This window comes from Anguilla rostrata, chromosome 2, assembly GCF_018555375.3.
Source record: "Anguilla rostrata isolate EN2019 chromosome 2, ASM1855537v3, whole genome shotgun sequence".
NCBI classification, from domain to species: domain Eukaryota; kingdom Metazoa; phylum Chordata; class Actinopteri; order Anguilliformes; family Anguillidae; genus Anguilla; species Anguilla rostrata.
The window spans coordinates 56,833,183-56,853,290 of record NC_057934.1 but is presented as its reverse complement, the minus strand read 5'-3'; the positions used below and the strand labels follow the sequence as shown (position 1 = coordinate 56,853,290).

Genomic DNA, 20,108 nt, shown 5'->3' with positions numbered 1-20,108 from the left:
CACAAAGGGAAGAATAATTTTCAAGCCTCGAGATTTCCTCTATTTCATGTGCTCTTGGGCTATCATAAAACAGATCTGCCACAGTAGATTACCCAGAGCCCTCTGGGGCACATGGGAACACTTCCCGTTTGATGAGCATGTCGTCCTGCTAGTGTCAATAGCCTTATCTCCACAGTTTTCAGCCGAGTCGAGCTAAAAGAGCTCATACATACAGCCTCATGCTGAAGACTGCTTAGCATGATTGTTTGTTTACTGTCAGGCCTTGGATGTGCCCGTGTCCCCCTAAACCCTTCCAGTACACAGCCTCCTTTGTGTGAATGTCACACAAATACGGCGGCCATTTTCTGTATCTCGATGAAAAGCTGCCTGTGAAAACCCCGCCCACCCTGACTCCACCCCCTTTTTAGTGTGAGCTTGAGGCACAGAGATGGCGGCTGACTGGCCGACCGTTAGCAATGCTGCGGAAAAAAGCGGCCATCTGCGGACCGGGAGGCACCGAGGGACAACCCTGTTAGTAAGAGTGATCAGAACCGCAGAGTGCAGAAACCTGAAACAAGAGGAAGAGAAAGTCTGGCGGATGGAAGGAAAAGGAACTTTTAAGAACACTGCAAAAGCCTTCAAATGCCCGCATACGTAAATTCTGCATGTGCAGCGTTACGGGAAGTAAAGACTGCAGGCTTCCCGTGGCTAATTCATACTTAATAATGAATGTAATAGGGTGGAGAGGGGGGAGCAGCTGGGGCACCACACCTTAGTACATGGATGAGCCTCATGGCTTCAAATGAAATATAGACTGTGCCAGCGCCAACTGTGACTAGTAGCTGCATGGGACAAAATTAAATTGCCGATTGTATCACTCAGGGAACAGTACACTTCAGTTAGATAAGGTTCAGTGTGCATTGCTATCGAGCAACCTCTGCTGGTCAATCACACATCCATAGATCGCAGTCAAAGCCACATATGAAAGGTCTTCCTCCCACTCTGCTCTGTGTGGACTAAGCTATAGTCTGCAGTGGGAAAGAAGCAGCTAGGCACTCTATTTGTTGTCAATGCCACTTGAGGAGAAAAATGGATTTCTACACACTCCCGAATTGGCAGTGGGATTCGCACATCAATCCAGTTGCAGTTGTAGATGATTGGCCATTTCAAATTGGGAAGAAATTGGATATGCTTAGTTCTGCACCGGGTGCCAAATTGATTAATTTCTTGAACAATAAAAAGTAAACAACAATGTAGCCAAAAATAGTTTCAAAATATGCAAATTGTTTGAAGACCACTTGAGGACAAAATGCTCACATGCTTTTCGATAAATTTCCAGTGAATGTAGCTGCTTAGATCGTGATCAGTCGAATTTCAAATGTGAATGTGTTACTTCTGGACTACCCCGGCTTTTCAACAGTTTATCCATCTTATGCATTACAATAGTGCCTGCAGGATCTTGCTCCACAGGAGAAACAGTGGTTCATGTGTCAGCTTCTCAACTTGAGCTACCGTACATTTCATTCATAGTGTTTGTAACCTGTTGTGGGTGATGTTACAGTTATAGACATTACTGTGACCTAGTCATGACATTATGAGGACACTGCTGTGGCACAGGCATGACATTATGAGAACATTACTGTGACACAGTCATGACATTGTGAGGACGTCGCTGTGACACAGTTGGCTACTGCTGCAGGAGTTACGAACCAAGCTTGGCGATCATTGGTAAGGGGAGTTTCTTACCTTGCCAAAGTCCCTCACATCGAAGAGGTCAAAGGCCTCAAATAGTTCGCTCTTCTTCATCCTGAAGCGGCCCTGGCAGGTGGACAAGAAGGTCCTGATGTTCTTCAGACAGAGGAACTGCAGGACACATAGACAAGTGCATTCCCATCAGAACAAAACCACACAAGCAAATCACAAAAACTCCACCCCACAGCACAAAAACATCGTCTTTCCATTTGATGGGAGTGAAAATAATGGGACAAATTTACATAATCTGAAAATAAGTCATCATGTGTAGTATGTGGTTGCAAATCTTCTGCATTGGATGGCTGCCTGAAGTCTGCAACTTATAGTCAGAAAGTGAAACGCATGTTCAATTGGATTCATGATGAGTGATTGACTTAGCCAGTAAAGAACATTCCACTTTTTTGTCCCTTTAAAAAACTCCTTGGTTGCTTTAGCACTGTGTTTGGAATCATTATGCCGCTTCAAGATGAAGCACCGTCCAAGTTTTGAAGCATTTGATTGGGTCTGAGCCGATAAGATGTTTCTGTAAATTTCTGAATTTATCACTGCTGCTGCTGTCAGCAGTCAACAATCTTCATCATTAATGAAGACAAGTGAGCCAGTTCCAGTGACAGACATACCTCAACTATTATGGTCTTGAGGTCGTTTGAGGTCTACCAGGTGGTTGACTGCTGAGCTCACTTCTAATTTTCTAGCCAGATGGTGGCCTGCTTTGCTGGCAGTGACACTTATTCTTTATTTGATAGCTCAGTTAAGCTCTCAGGAAAAGGCCCCGATTTTTAAAAATGTCAGGGATGTCTTAGACCTTGTCTAATTCAGTACCAGTGCCCATACATTTCCCTCACACACAGGCATGAGTCCACAGTTACAGACAGTGACTGCATCGCTATGGTGACAGGAAGACGATTGGTAGAGGGGACCCGTGCAGCCCTGATCCTGCAGGATGTCTACACCCTGCATGGGCGTGCAGCGCATCGAATCGCTTCGCCGCAATAACCTGAAGTGGGGAAACCAGTCGCCGGGGGGAAACCTGCCACCAGGCTTACAGGAAGTGCTTACACAGGGGGGCTGGGTTTGCTGTTGCCATAGAGACAGAGCAGGAAGTATGAAGCGAGTGAAGTGAGAGAGACAGATGGGAACAGAGATGAATAAATGAGAATAAATAGAGGGAAGGAGACCAAAAGAAAGAAAGAGAAAAGGATGGAGAGGGAGATAGAGAGAGGAAAGGAAAGATGAGAGAGAAGGCAATCAAGATTTCAGATACAATTAACAGCATTAAAAATACAAGAGACAAACTCCTCTGAAAAGTACCATGAGTCAAATGACCTTGAAGCTTACAAACCAAATATCATTTAAAACTGGTTCAGATCAGCTTTGCTAATGGTCTATGACAACCAAGAATGAACCATATCATGAAACATAGCGAAAACCTTGCCAAAATGGAAAGCAAATTAGCAAATTGATAGGCCCTATAACATGATCACATATTGGCAGACTATCTCACCACCATCAGAGATACAAAGACAGATCCTGACCAAATACAGGCCCAATGACCACAGCCTGGCCAATGAGAAAGGCCATTATGAACAGTCGGGCTCAGTTCCCACAGTCGGGATAATAAGATAGGCCATTATAAACAGGCATAGTAGTGAGAAGGCTGTGTAGTAAATTTGAGACAAATGAGGTGGAAAGAGGTTCTCCTACATTAAAAAAGAGGGAATTGAAAGAAAAATATAAATGGGGGTAAACAGTGAGAGAGACAGGATGACAAAGAACAAGTACACGAGAGGAAGAGAAAGAAAAAGGTGTAAAGGGGAGACAGAGAGAGAGATAGAGAGATTGAGAGCAGCAGAAGTAGAGGAAGAGAAAGAGGAGCAGCATAATGTGGTGTTGCCATGGAGAGGAGGTGGGGAGGAGGGGGGTTGTGGGGAAATATCAGACACCCCAGGAATAGGATTCCCCCACCCATCTTAACAACAGGGGCAAATCCATTTCAGGATTTCTTTCCAACCCCTGCTCTAAATAATTTGATTGCTTCAGTCGTTTACTTGATCTGATTTTATAAAACATTCAGCAGTTTCATCCTTGCAGAATACATTTTATTGTGATCTGATCTATGGTAATAAACCAGCTCTTGTTTTTAGAAAACAAAACCAGGGTAATTGGTTGTAACAAAATAAGCACACACACTGAATACAGGCTACAATGCAGCAAACAGCTTATTAGACCAAGGAAGGGCGACTCCATTCCTGAAATGCCAGCGTACACAGGTTTTAGCCTTTACCAATTAATCCTGTCTTAATTAGCTAATTAGCATTAAACCAATGCCCAGTTCATTCTTAGATTAGGCGAAAGTAAAATGTTATCGACCCAATAATAGTCTTGGTCTTCCATTCGCGAGCTTATCAGTAAATTCTAAAACGAAGCTGAAAATTTATATAACATAACATAATATAATGATGAGAACAGGCCATTCAGCCCAACAATGTTCGCCATTTTCCTAACTAAACTAGTGCTCTGATTACCTACAGATTAGATAGTATATAACACTGTATCGAGCCTAGTCTTGAAAATCCCCAGAGTTTCTGCCTCTACTACGTGACCTAGGCTATTCCACACATTGACTACTCTCTGTGTGAAAAAAATTATTCTCCTAATGTCTGTATGGAATCTACCCTTTTGTTAATTTCCATTTATGTCCTCTTGTTCTACTAACAGAACTCAGCCTGTAGAGTATCTTGTAGTTCACTTTGTTGATCCCCCTTATAAATTTAAAAGCCTGAATCAAATCACCCCTGCATCTCCTTTTACTAAGTTTGAAGATGTTAAGCATCTTAAGTCTTTCCTCATAGCTTTTATCTTTCATACCAGGAATCAATTTTGTTGCTTTTTGAACTTTTTCCGGAGCCTCTATATCTTTCTTGTAGTACAATCCCCAGAACTGCACACAATACTCTAGGTGTGGTCTAACAAATGCATTGTATAAGATAAGCATAACTTCTTTGGATTTATACTCAATACTTTTGGCTATGTATCCCAGCATCCTGTTGGCCTTTTTACTGCTACAGCACAGAGCCTAGAACCAGAAACGCTTTGATCAACCATTACTCCCAAGTCTTCTTCAAACTGAGTTTTGGCTATATTAAATTTCATTCGCCAGGTTTCCGCCAACTTCTGGATTTTATTTAAATCTATCTATCACGCTATATTTTGGAGAAATGAAATAATAAGAGCAGAAGTTGGTACGAATTTCAGGTGCACCTTTTGTGGCGAGAGCTATATTAGGCTGCAGAAGCAGCAGCTTCAACAGGAATGAAAATTAGAACATTAGCATTTAGTTAGCATGTTAGCATTTAGTTAGCATGTTTGGCGGTGAGGGACGCAGTCTGAACGTTCTCAGTTCCTTTTTGTAAACTGAAGTTACTGGGGTGTTATTGTAAAAGCGACAAGTTAGAGTCAGACCCTCGCGCAGTAAAATAAACCACACAGTTCTCAATCTGCTCCCACATCACAGGGGAGATGGGGGGGCTTTGTAAAAAAAAACACACACATCTCTCTGCAAACCTTGCAGCTCTGGGCCTCAGAAGAGAATCTGTTCTTAAACACGCTCTGTTTCTCATAAAGGTCACTTGGGTGAAGTCAGAAAGGCGTGTGAATACGCACACACACACACACACACACACACACAAACCAACATGCACACACAAACACACACACACACACACACACAAACCAACATGCACACACAAACACACACACACACACATACACGGACAGACACACACACACACACACGGACAGACAGACACACACACACACACACACACACACACACAAACCAACATGCATACACAAACACACAAACACACAAACACACACACACACACACACACAAACCAACATGCACACACAAAGACACACACACACACATACACGGACAGACACACACATACACACAGACAGACACACACAGACAGACAAACAGACAGAGAATATTACACATACACAGATGACACCCACACACACACGTACACCCACACACAGACAGACAAACACTGTGACAAACATGTAGACACACTCTCACACATATGAACACAATCATACATATACTCATGCACATGTACACACTCGCTTGCGCAGTGACAAGCATGTAGACACACACATTCTTTATATGAGACAAATTGAAATGTGAAATTATAGAAATATGTCAGCACACATAGACACACACATGCACACATACATTTTGCACAACTTCCTGTGCATCATATCACTGCAAGTCTGCTAAACCCTTTCCTCTCTCTCTCTCTCTCTCTCTCTCTCTCTCTCTGTGTGCTCTGCATATAATGTTATATCTGGATGTAGACGGATGCAGTGCACCATGAGACAGATATACGCTCTGTGCGTGGACAGCAGTGGATAATCCTGGAAACTGCATTGAAATGGCTTTTTATAGTAATATATTTTTGCATTTTTGTCTATTTTCCCAAAATAAACATGTGCCCTTATACATAACATGTTCAAGTATGTGTACGTTAATTTTTCTCTCTAATTGCAATGAAACAGCACCTACACTCAACTATTACAGTTTGAAATTCACCAGAATGAATTTATGAGGAGCTGATCGACCTTGATTATTTCTGTCTCAGATGGAACCTAAGGTCCTTATGCACCGCCCCTCTGAAGAGCATATTAATGGACATTTCTTTGCTTGGGCTGGCTGGCTTTTGGCAGCGAGTTCAATACCTCTGACTGTAACCAGCCCAACCCATTTAATTATTTGCTTTGAGAGATCCCTCATTCATCACTCAGACCGTGAGTTCAGAAGGTTTAGGAACCTTAGGGGCGTTCATACAAGAGTCTTTCTGTCTCGCGAGTGCTGCTTTTTTAAGAAATAAAAATATCGATAGACCAGTAATTATAGTCACCAGCCTCCGGCACTCTCGTGTCAGCAAATGAAGCCACATAGTTAATTTGGGAGCGTATCTTGTTCGAAAAGGTGCTAACCAGACCACCTCTCAATGTGGAGCTTAGCCAGAGTAGGGTCCGCTTAAAACGGCATTCTTTCTGCGTTAGCAGTAGAGAAGTTTTACTTCTCAGGCAACATCTCGGTTGCTCAGAGCAGCTGCCTCAGATCCTCCTCACGGCCTTCTCACGGCCAAGGGTGTGTCACAATGTTCTTCATTTCGTTCCTCGGTTTGCTCACAACCTCCCCGTGGTTTTCCCCGCTGCTCACTTGCGGCCTCGTTTCGTTTCTTACTCGCCGTGTTCCTGCCTCGGTTTGCGCACGAGCGCCCCGCCGTCGCCTGGCAGCTCGCTCCCAATCTCCTGGTTTATATGGTTGATTTCCATGGATAACAAGCAAACAAGGGATACAGCTCGTTTTAGCTGCCAATGCACCTAAAGCACACGTCAAACTCAAACTCCGCAAGCCAGGCTACGATCCGTATCAATACAGATCAGCGGTTGATAGCTTGGGGACACCTTTATTTAAACATGGCAGGACAATGAGAACCAGGTTCCCCTTTACGTTTGATGCGAGGGGGAAGCCTGCAATCACAATCTCTATTTTAAATATGCTATGTTGCTGTCAGTCGTGTGTTGCTACGCTACTATCTGAAAACTTTCTGGACTGGCAGCGCTTACCTTAGAAAGGTATAGATGCGCACATGAGGCAGAACACCATTGTAAAATTTCATTCTTGGAAACAGATGTGCTAACAAACCACCGCAACTTATAACAAACTGTATGTTATGAAATAAACACGAATGTGGGAAAAATGTTACCATTGAAGCCATAAAAAAAACAAAAGCCTTTACAGTATGTATACCTGACTGAGCACAAGTGCACTGACCACAGCCTATTCTATTGAGAAAGGCAGAAATATTTAATTAATAATGGCTACCAAACATGCTTACATTACATTACATTTATCTAGCTGACGCATTTATCAAAAGCGACGTACAGTGCATATTATTGTCATTGGACAACTACAAAACACAGGTTCAGTAAGGTACAATACTCATTTCGTACAGCTATTTATAGAACACAGTTTAGTTCATGCTGTGAACATTATTCTACCTCTGAACTTATGCCAAGCCAAACTAGCAAACTAGCAAACATGCTATGCTGAGCAGTCAGAGAGGAGAAAGCAGGATAAGATGGAATGTTAAGTGTGTGTGTGTGTGTGTGCGCGCGTGCGTGTGTGTGTGTGTGCGTGTGTGTGCGTGTTTCTCCTCTCCCAAGACAACATTTTTTGCTAAAGTGACATATTCCAGCAATTAAAAAGGGGAAGGTTAAATTTAAAAGAGGAACATCGCTGTAATGGGGTGGCCTGATACAAGTCATGAGTTACTTATAAGACATAAATTACTGGCTACATAAAAACGTAATGCTGTTAATCTACTGAGCCAGAGATTCCTGCACAACCATTACACAACCATCCCACAAACAGTTGTATTTCTGTATTGGACAGATGCTGTTAACCACAGCAACTTACAAATCTTACTCTCCTTTTGATATTTTACTGATGCAGTTCTGCTTAAGTATCTTACTGAAGGGTACAATGGCAGGGAATCAAACCTCCAACCTTGGAGTTACAAGGCCTGGGGCCTGGCTCTCAAAGCGGGATTACTGAGTTAGCTGGATAGCTGCTGCACTGCACTAAAACCCGGAACAGCTCTTTTTACTTCAGTCCATGTTCCAGATTTTTTAAGGATTCCGGGTTTTTCTCCAGCTAAGTCAAATGATCCTGCTTGGTGAAACAGGGCCCAGCTTTATGACACAGATGCCAGCTCTCTAACAATTATGTTACTACTACTTCTATTATTACTATTGTTATTATTATTATTATTTATTGCTCTCAGCACGTGACCTGTTTTTTGGACTCCATTTCGTATGCAAATGACCCGTGAGTCACAGCAGTTCCCTCAGGTGTACTCTGACAAGGCTGATCCTGATTCTAGTCTCACCACCTCCCTCCCCCCCCACCCGCACGGATTCCCCTTCCTGGAGTTTGGGGGAGGGGGCACTTCCTCCTGCAAGGCCCATTAAGCTCTGGTGGTAGAGAGCTTCTTAAATACCCCTCTCCATTCCAAAATTCACTTGGATAATTTTATACCTTTGATTGTCTCTTTTAGCCCTCTCTCTCTCTCTCCAGCTCCTCAAACGCAGTCCCATTGTAGGTCAATCAAACGGCCACAGATTTCTCACAACGGAAACCCGGACCCACTCACTGGCAAAGGGTACGGCTTCCACCACGGGTCAAACGCAATATTATCACACACAATACCAAAGAGTTCTCCCCTGAGGGTTCATTCATATCTGTTTCACTCGATAGAGACTGAAACAGTGCGCTTGTCATTCCAGTTTTTTTTACTAGTCTAGATTTGTAAAGAAATTCTGCTGAACGTGAACGCGTTTGCATAACACTGGTTTTGTGTTGTCAGTGCTGCGCATGTGCACTAACCGGTTTGGGGGGCAAGTCACCGAGTTTGGACAGATGCCGAATCGCAGTTGTCCTTTGTGGATGCAGCCGCCATCTTATTTTGGGTGCTGATTACTGTTGTACTCTGAAAAGCAGGCCACGGTTCATTTGCAACCGGCCTTAGACAACCTTGTAAAACTGAGCGCCTAGGTGGATCTTTTGGCTCATTCTCCAGTTCTGAAAAAGTTTTCCACAAGTGTGGAACTGAACGAAATTTAGAAGGCAAATCCATGCAGTGTGTTCCTCTATATGCTTGCTCTGAGGCTTGGAGAAAAAAATCCTCCTGAACGAACCAGGCATGCCGTACACAGAAACAGAGAAACAAAGGCTGTTACATGCCCAAACTGAGCAAAACAAAAAGCTGAAGGTGTGTGTGGACTAATCAGGCCCTGTTATTGGTAAATGGTAAATGGACTGCATTTATATAGCGCTTTTATCCAAAGCGCTTTACAATTGATGCCTCTCATTCGCCAGAGCAGTTAGGAGTTAGGTGTCTTGCTCAAGGACACTTCGACATGCCCAGGGCAGGGTTTGAACCGGCAACCCTCCGACTGCCAGACAATCGGTCTTACCTCCTGAGCTATGTCACCCCTGGATAGGGTCCAAGAGAGGACTTTCTTGTCCCCCCCCCCGCCCCGAGTCCGCAATGACAACGACTAGCCAGTCTGCAATGCTTAAGGCTCCTGGGATGATAGCCATACAAAGGGGGGTGATGAAATTTTGTTTAGTGTCCCCATAAGGACGGGGGCAGTCCTGGGTCTAATTACAACAGCCCTGAATCAAAGCCAACGGCTAAATATATATACCAAAATACATGTAATTTGTGCCAGGCATATTGAAATGCTGCAGATATAGCGTGTGTATGTTACCATGGCAATAACCATGGCAATCCTTCCTGATAGGTTTGTCAAAGAGGAAACAAGTGACACATCGTCACGCCCGTGACTTCCTCATGTTCTGGTGCTACTCCATCTAAACTGTGCACATGGGGATAATTCTATCTGTCTGAGGTACTGCCAGGTCCATTTCTTACAGTACTGCAACAGCAGACTCAGGCACAATCAATCAATCAATCAAACATCTATTAATCAATTGGGTGAATTTATACAGTTGTACATCGCCATTTACAAACACTGTGTCTCACAAAACTTCACAACAGATGTTTTGCAGAGACCAGGAAACAAAAAAAAAAACCTCAATTGAGCTCATTTGGAGGGTAAACCTGAAAATAGTTTGGGCAACCCCTTTAAAGGCTGTTGGGCTGTGCGGTGGTGCTCTCTCACAGAATAAGCAGGTCATCAGAGCACAGCCGGGTGGGATAAGACTTACACTGAGGAAATGTTACTTTGCACCTCAATCTCAGAATTATGGGAGTCAGTAAGCTAAACAGTCAGTGTGCTAAACTGTCTGTTATCCAGACAACATGTCCCCTACACACCCGCACACATACACACACACAAACACACACACACACACGCACATACACACACCACACACAAACACACACAGGCACACACACACACACATACATGCATGCACGAACACACACACACGCACACATGCACGCACACAAACACACAAAAAGGCATACACATACATGCGCAAAGACACACTCACACACACACAACTACACACACGCACACACATAGACACACAAGCACACTCACACATGCACAGGCACAAAGGTACACTCTCACACCCTTGCACAATTGGGTCTTCTGTGTTTTTGGCACACACCATGAGCCTAAATAAACAGTTCATGCAGAACACGGCGCAGGCACTGTTGTCCCCACTTCCTCTTTGAGAGGAAGTCAAGCCTGACGGTACTTTTCCCTGTTGTGCTTCAGTTGACGGTGTGCTATCCTGGTAGTGCTCCCTGTTCAGTTCCAGCTCTGAAGCTAAATAAACTCCCAAAAAAAATGTGATCTGAGTTCTACTGAAGTTAGTACCAGAGCCGCGGTCAATTCCACGTCAATTCAGTCAATCCAATAAATAAAAGTGAAACATAAGAAATCAATTTTTAAAAATGTCCGCAATGTTCTATGGGGGTTTTTCAGTTCATGCATTGAATTTCAGTTCAGCCTGGAGCTGACTAAGGACACCCCAGTAGCCACTAATCTATTTGCATGAAGTACGGGTGTGTGAGTGTTTTATATCATACTGTCGGTTGGTTCTTTTATGTTCTGTGCTGCATTTGATCTTCATGCTGCACATCATTTGCCCTCTGGGATTACGTTATAGCCTGAGTCTGAACTGAACAGGAACTGGCCGCACCTCTGACTGGAAGCCTGATGGAGAACTGGGCTGATTTTCATGAAGTGTCTCAAGTCAGGAGCGCTGATGTAAGATCAGGTGTCCCCCTTCTATATCACCAACATTTTACACTGTAACTCAAAACTGACCTCAGATCAGTCCTCCCACTCGGAGGTGCCTTCTGAATGTGGGCCAGGTACCCAGATGTGCGTACCTGTGCACACCTCTATATGTACAGGCAAGGCACGCTATGAATCAGACAAACTCGCACGTCTCCCAAACTCTAGACCAGGGAGGCTGATTTAACTCCAGGCCTGATGGACGACGGTGTCTGCAGGTTTAACTCCAGTCCTGGAGGGCCACAGAGTCTGCAGGTTTAATTCCAGTACTGGAGGGCCACAGGGTCTGCTTGTGTTTGTTGTTTCCTTTCAATCAGCAGTCAATTTATGGAATAGAAACTAGGTATGTGGACCTCTAGCTAATGAAGAATAATGAAATCTAGCATTTATATGTAAATACAAATAAAATTGTTATTTGCATTTAAATGTATACTATTGAATATACTCTGGACAAGATATTCTGATAAATAATTGTACAACAAGTAAAAGAATTTAAAAATTGATTGTAAAAGACACACGTCACTAATGTAGGGTATAAAAGGATAGGGGAGATGTCAGCTCATTTTTCTTCTGCATTATTTATATGCAGCGTCATTTTGAATGAACTCCACTCTATCAGGAGCATTGCACGAATTAAAACGTCTTGTAAAAAAAACAGCACGTTTTCACCTTCTCAGAATCAATTTCCATTGTTGTATCAATGTGTACTATAAAAATATGGTCAGAGAAATCACCCCTCAGGTCTTTGTGGCTGGTTCACGCTGAACCACAAGGCATGAAGGATGTCCGGAGCTCAATTTCTCAAGGTGGTAATTTGACTAAATTTCTCACGTTGTTTGATGTGACTACCGGACGGCAGTCTGGCAAGTCTTATGTCACTGCCGGACAGCCGCTGATTCACATGGGCCTGACCAACTGAAATGACGCCATGAGTGAGTTTTTCCTGCATCTTACAAAATGGCTTTACTCAACTCCAGGATCTCCCTTCACACAACCTGTTTCACACACAATTAGAATATCAGTGCCTTGACCATTATACTCTCTCTCTCTCTCTCACTCCCTCTCTGTATCTCTTTTTCTCTCACTCTGGTTGCGTTTGACATTTGACTCTCTCAGTCAACTATATAAAGTAGACTGAGAGAGTCAAGTGTCAAATGCAATCAGAGTCTTTTGCATTTGTCAAATGAGCCTTTACTTCAGCACATTGTATTTTACTTTGTATTATTTGAAATTAAATATTGAATATGAGGTTGAAGTGCAAACTATCAGCTTAAATTTGAAGGAATTTACATCCATACCAGGTCAAACATGAAACAATTACAGCCTTTGTATGCATAAAATATAGTGTAGAAATATATATGTGTTTCCTACACATTGTGATTTGAGACCACACCATTATGCAGACAGGGTTGCCAATCTAAAAAAAACAACACAGTCCTACACCATGTTGCATGAGGGGAATGGCTTCATTTTCTTATCTGAGATCTGTCTATCTTGTCGGAAATCTCTGTGGAAGCTTTGCATCTGTACGTGATGCCCGGCATGCCGGGACAAAGGGGCCAGAGAACGCACACAACGGGCATGGAGCGCCGCTGCTAAAGCTGCGCCCAGACACTCTGAAACACTGAGACACTCTGAGAGAAGCACTGAGACACTAACAGAAACACTGAGACACTCTGAGAGAAGCACTCAGACACTAACAGAAACACTGAGACACTCTGAGAGAAGCACTGAGACACTAACAGAAACACTGAGACACTGAGAGAAGCACTGAGACACTGACAGAAACACTGAGACACTGAGAGAAGCACTGAGACACTGACAGAAACACTGAGACACTCTGAGAGAAGCACTGAGACAGTCTGAGAGAAGCACTGAGACACTCTGAGAGAAACACTGAGACTTAGACAAAAAGCTGAGGCACTCTGAGATAAAAACTGAGAAACTTCTGAAATACTGAGACATTCTGGAACACTGAGACACTGACAGAAACACAGAGACACTCTGAGAGAAGCACTGAGACACTCTGAGAGAAACACTGAGACTTAGAGAAAAGCTGAGACACTCTGAGAGAAACACTGAGACACTCTTAGAGAAACACTGAGAATCTCTGAGAGAAGCACTGAGAAACTCAGAGAAAAGCACCGAGACATAATGAGAGAAACACTGACACACACGCACACACGCACACACGCACACGCACACACACACACACGTACACACACAGGATTGCCAAAGCTCATTAATATCACTACAGTTTTACCATCTACACAACACAAACTGCAACCCGTTGACTCGGGCAAAACAAACAGGCTATGTTTGTGAAAACATAAAATGGCGCATGACGAGGTGCCGGCATTTTGAAGTGTTAAATTCCGTGTGAAATGGGGTAGCTGTCAACAGCGTTAAGGGTGAGTGGAGCTGCAGTGTAGCTGGTGTTCACTTCCTTTACCGTACCATGCAAAATAACACACAGAGGCTACACAATAACATAGCTAAATACTGAGGTGTATGTTGGAATGCGAAGGTGTGAAGATGGGCACGTGTGTGTGTGTGTATGTGTGTGTGGGTCTGCGTGTGTGTGAGTGTGTGAAAGTGTGTCTGTGTGGGTCCATGTTAATGCGTGTGTGTGTGTGTGTGTGTGTGCGTGAGTGGGTATGTGTATGTGTGTATAAGCATGAGTGTGTATGTATGTGTGTGTGTGTGTGTGGGTGAGTGCGTGTGCCTGTGTGCCTGTAGCAGAGTTAGCCGTTAGCCGCGCAGGTGTAGGTGAGTCACCTGAGACATCTGTGGCCGCAGGTTGATGTCCTTCAGGTTGATGGACTGGGGCAGCAGGTTGTTGAGGAGCTGGCAGAGCAGCACACCGTCCCGCAGCGCGTGAGCCAGGTCGCACACCTGTGCCGAGTCCCAGGTGACGCGGTGGTTCTCTGGCAGCACCCGGCACCGGATCAGCCAGGCTGCACACTGGCGCCATAGCTCCATACCTCAGCAGAACCAGAACCAGAACCAGAACCAGCACCAGATCCACACCACTGTGCCCCGCTAGCTGACTCCACTCCACAAGCTCTTCTGCTAATCTCGTCTCTCTCTGTCTCAATCTTTCTTCTTATCTCTCTGAACACTCTCTCTCTCTCTCTCTCTCTCTCTCTGTCTCACTCAGTGAAATATTTTAACTGCAAAGCTCAACTTCCTCTTTCTGCCACCACACAAAGTTCTGCTCAGAGCGGTTACCTCAGAAAGCTGTGTGAGTGTGCGCGCCTGCGTGTGCGTGTGTGTGCGTCTGCGCTTGTGTGTGTGTGCGTCTGGCATTGTGTGTGTGCATCTGCGCTTGTGTGTGTGTGCGTCTGCGCTTGTGTGTGTGTGCGTCTGGCATTGTGTGTGTGTGTCTGCGTGTGTGTGTGTGTGTGTGTCTGCGTGTGTGTGCGTGCGTGCGTGTGTATGCACGTGCATGTGTGCGTGTGTGCATACGTGTGAGTCCGTGTGTGTGCGAATACGTGTGTCTGTGTGTGTGTGGGTGCGTGCGTGCGTGTGTGTGTGCATGTGTGTGTGTTGCATTTACCACAGCAGCAGCAGGAAGTCTGCAGTGAGTGTAGGAGTTGCAGGGCGCTGTGGGGCTGGATCTCACAGTGCAGATTTCACACGGCACTGTCAGCCATACCACCGCTCTGGAGGTGGCAAACCTGACACAGTAAACACGGATGTATCAGCAGTGCAGTGTACTTCAGTGACTTTCACACTCTGCCCAGCACGACACGCACGGTAAAGCGAGTCAGTGTTCAAGCACTAGACCTACAATCAAAAGGGCATGTTTCATTTCATTGGTCAGAGTGCAGAGACATCGAATGGCTTACGTCACCTCGATAAGAACATTCTGGCTGCTTTGTAACTTTTTTTGTGAAACAATTACAAAGACTACTCTACACCAGTGAGAAGGCAAATGACATTTCTACCTGGGAGATTAAAGCAATCTCATTTCATCTGTGAACTTACAGAGAGATTACATCATAGTTACAACATTAGACGTTACCAGTAATGTGGGTAACAGAGCTATGTGGGTACAGAGATGCCATTTTATGTGATATTTATGACAATGGTGGGATTATACAGATTATATCTGTGGAAGTGCAAATTGCTTTTCCTTACAGAAATTTAATATATTTAAAATAAGATTTATTATAAAGATAATGCAACACTTGGCAATACATTGGCAATGAAAATGATAACAACTAATTATTTTATTTATGAATTGTATTACGTTTGGAAAATAGTTACATCTCTTATGTTGCAGGTCAAATTGACCCACACAGTGTAAATCTAGTCAATATAGTCATAATGACTAATATATAACCTTAAACAGTGAAAACTTTTAGTTTAATATTTCCATTCACAACAAACAAATACAAGAACATTTTTGCATTTCATAAAACTAACGATAAATCATTATTGACCCAAACTGGTCCCCAATTCGTTCATGAAGGGTTGGATTAACTAATAGCTTTAGAATAAGCTAAACTTTTTTCAGCACGCACAAAACTAATTGCACAACCCATGACTGGTGCAAACAAATACCATGACCAATAATTGGTCATCTTATTGCTCAAGGTCTCAATAAATCAGGCCCAGCATGTGCACAGATATTTTTCATGCACAGCTGGGCATGACAACAGTCCTGTGATGTTTCTGATGTGTATAACCTAAGAAACCAACGGACAACCAATTCAAATGAGGTTTTCTTTACCAGTGCATATACAGGGCATGGGTCATACTCTACTGACTTCCCGCATAATAACAGTAACCAGCAGGTGGCACACTAGTGTTACAACACTTCCTGTAGACATTACAACTCCATATAAGTCCAGGACCCCAAAGGAGTAAAAGTCATAAAAGTTCTGAGAATGAGACTTTCCCATGCATTACAGGCAGCACATTAAAAAGCTGAAAATGGGTGAGACTGATCCACCGTGTAATAGGAGAAGTAAAATCAACATAACACCCTTGATATTATAAGAACACTGTACACTTCTGCTCTTGCTAAAGGAAGCAGCCTTTAATTTTTTTAAACATAACACTACAGAAAACAGTGATGGAAATCAAAATTCAGAATAAGGACATTTTCCACACATATTTTCTACCTACAACCTTTGTAAAATGAATGAACTTAGATCATTTTAATCGCATAAAACTAATAAATGAAGATAATTCGGCCTTTTTATCAGGGTGGGGGGGGAGTTGGGGTGTGGGGGTGATTGTGAACCAAAGGTGGCAATGTGGGTCAAAATTAGACTGGCCAATATGGCACGGCCAGTCCAATAGTGACTACAACTTTCAGCGCTAGTGGGGTGAAGGTTCATGAAGATTCTAGGGGCCCACAACCAGGGGGGGGGGGGCGGGGTGCAGCTCGAGAGGACCCGCAGAAATGCCAGTAGAATGAAAGAATCAATTCAATGTGTTCTATAGATCAGTATTCTATCAGGGGGCCCAGAATCCCTAGAAATGCCCCTGACAACTGCTGTCTAGAATGTTTTAGAGGTGTATGTGGAAGAGAGTGCTTAGACTGATGATGTGTGCCTTACAGTTCTTCCTCATTCTATAACTGAAATGCACACGCTTTTTAACAACCACAATTTATGCAGAATGAAACTGAAAATAGTGTACAGTTTCAAGAAACCCATCATCGCCATGATGGGAATTTAATCACGTTGATTTGCATAAATCTTTGGTTAAAAAGTTGTGGAGGGATCATGGCGGCCCTACAAATTAATTGTAGCCTATCAAATCAAAACCAAATAGCATTACAAAGACATCATTACATCGTTGAGATAATTAAGACATTCATTACTGATCATTGTGTTGTGAGATGGAAGCTTGGTTTTGAAGTTGTGCCATCCACCAAGTTAAGGGTCAGTAAAGTATAACAAAGGTTACACTAACAATGTGAGTATGGAGCCCAGATCTGTAACTGTGAATTTAGTGTGAATTTTATGACACCACCTGTGGTTGAAGACCGTCTCCTGGATCAAATTCAACTCCTTTAATGGCCCAACACAAGTCAGTAGTTTCGTTGATACAGATGTAGGGGAAAGATAAAGCTATTTTAACACACTGCTGATTCAGGGGTACATCTATGACTAATATATATATATATATATATTAGTCATATATATATATATATATATATATGACTAACAGATATATGTAAAGCTATTTGTTTTCCCAAAAATAAAACTGCAGTCGGATCAGTAGAGCATTGTGCATGTATGTGTATTTGTGTGTGTGCATGTGTGCATGGGTGCGTGTGTGTGTTGTCTATGCATGTGTGCGTGCATGTATGTATGTGTGTGTGTATGGAAAAGCCATAATTTTGTGTCTGTGTATACAAATCAGACAGCATGTCGGGGTCGTAGTTTTATAGCAAATTTAAACGTTGGCCAAGTGCTTTTGTCAGTGCGGTTCTGTTTCCCTCTAGTGTACTATTTTAGTACTGCAGCCCCTCAAATTAAAAATCGGCAAGAGAGGAGCTGATGGTAATACTGATGCATTGAATTTAAAATACATCGATAGTGTATCATTCATATAGTTATTTTACAATGGCTCAGAGAGCAAGCTAACAACCAAAAATAAATAACAAAATGAATATTTCTATTATTATTGCTCTAAAAAATAACAACGATAACAACAAAAATATTATTGGAAGATGAACAATGGTAGAAAGGGTTTATAAAGAACAAAAATTGAAATTGGCTGTTTTGAAACAGACATGTTACAGGAACTATAACTGATTTATTAGTTTGTTTTTTTTTTTTGAGTGAGGGAGGTTGGAGGTGTGCTTTGTTACTTTGGGGTTCAGCAGACCTGCTATGTGGTCACTAAGAATGTGGGTGGTGAATTTCAACAATCCCTTTTAAATCAGACTTGGTTCGGGAGGGGCGTCTGGCTAAGAGGGATTGCGAGAGCAGATTGGGGGTCTTTCAGGAGAGATCAGGTCTCTTCAGGGGAGATCAGGTTTGATTCAGGAGAGATCAGGTCCCTTCAGGGGAGATCAGGTTTGATTCAGGAGAGATCAGGTCTCTTTCAGGGGAGAGCAGGTTTTTTCAGGGGAGAGCAGATCTATTTCAGGGGAGATCAGGTCTCTTTTTTTACAGGAGATCAGGTCTCTTTCAGGGGACATAAGATTTCTTTCAGGGGAGAGCAGATCTCTTTCAGCGGCAATCAGGTTTCTTTCAGGGGAGAGCAGATCTCTTTCAGGGTAAAATCAGGCTTCTTTCAGGGGAGAGCAGGTCTCTTTCAGGGGAAATCAGGTTTCCTTCAGGGGAGAGCACATCTCTTTCAAGGGAACTCAGGCTTCTTTCAGGGGAGAGCAGGTCTCTTTCAGGGGAAATCAGGTTTCTTTCAGGGGAGAGCAGATCTCTTTCAGGGGAGATCAGGTTTGATTCAGGGGAGATCAGGTCTCTTTTTTTACAGGAGATCGGGCGTCTTTTAGGCGAGATCAGGTCTATTTCAGGGGACACCAGATCTCTTTCAGGGGAAATCAGGTTTCTTTCAGGGGAGAGCAGATCTCTTTCAGGGGAAATCAGGTTTCTTTCAGGGGAGAGCAGATCTCTTTCAGGGGAGATCAGGTCTCTTTCTGGAGAGACAGCTCTCAATGAGAGATTACTATCTTGTTCTTTCTCAAGTCAGGAACTGATATGACATTTATTACGATTAATTACAACAGCCATGATTCTCTTCTTCACTGTTTTTTGGTGTCCACCAAATCAATATTAATATCTTAATTTCCTGTGCTGTGCAACCTGGGCCTCGTGCTTTTGTTCAGCACCTGTAAAAAGGGTAATATTTCACCACACAAATGAGATTACATTCATACATTCAGGTACTGAGCAGAAGTATGCAATCCATTTAAATAGGTGCATGTTTAATGAGGCAATTAGGGTTAAGTAGCTTGCTCTGGGGTACAACAGCAGTGTCCCAACTGTGAATAGAATTACAACCAATAGAATTTACAAGCCAAGCTACCTACCTGGATTGCTACACTGTATGCTTTAGAAAATAAACATTGTGTTATATATTGAATAGTATTTCCTTTGTACTGTATATTCACTGCATTAATACAATGGAGCCAAAAGCAGAAACCTCTTAATAAACCTTTTATGGATCGTTTGAGTGCCCCCTGTTGGTTCACCTGGTGAAGTGTGTGTGTGTATATATATATATATATATATATATATATATATAAATGTGTGTGTGTGTGTGCAAATAAATAAAATATAATCCTTGAAAACAATGTGTAATCCTCTTTTATTTGTGGCCACTCTATGCTTAGATGAGGACTACACATTTTGTATTACTTTCAACACAGTTTGTGTTACAAAAGTCTCCCTTTTTGTAACATGTAAATTGTATATTTGTAACACAAAAGTAGTCACCATGACACAAAATGTTTTGAAAGTAACACAGAAGTGGAAACACACAGACAGTGTGTTGTATATTAACAGATCCTTTTTCCAAAGAGACAATTCTAACCA

The 20,108-nt window shown here is 42.9% G+C and overlaps 1 protein-coding gene across 3 annotated transcripts in view; it reads right to left on the bottom strand.

Moving 5' to 3' along the window:
* The window catches only part of LOC135248543 (proto-oncogene vav-like), a 37,169-nt gene extending 22,167 nt beyond the window's left edge, over positions 1 to 15,002 (bottom strand). The window contains exons 1-2 of one of the 3 annotated variants that reach the window (XM_064323321.1): positions 14,365 to 15,002; positions 1,726 to 1,842 (exon numbers count right to left, since the gene is read on the bottom strand). In XM_064323321.1, coding sequence (XP_064179391.1) covers positions 1,726 to 1,842; positions 14,365 to 14,568 — 321 coding nt within the window. In that variant the 5' untranslated portion in view covers positions 14,569 to 15,002. The remainder of the gene's footprint in view (positions 1 to 1,725; positions 1,843 to 14,364) is intronic. The other 2 variants (XM_064323320.1, XM_064323319.1) reach the window with 2 other exon arrangements.
* Between the last annotated feature and the right edge of the window lie 5,106 nt (positions 15,003 to 20,108).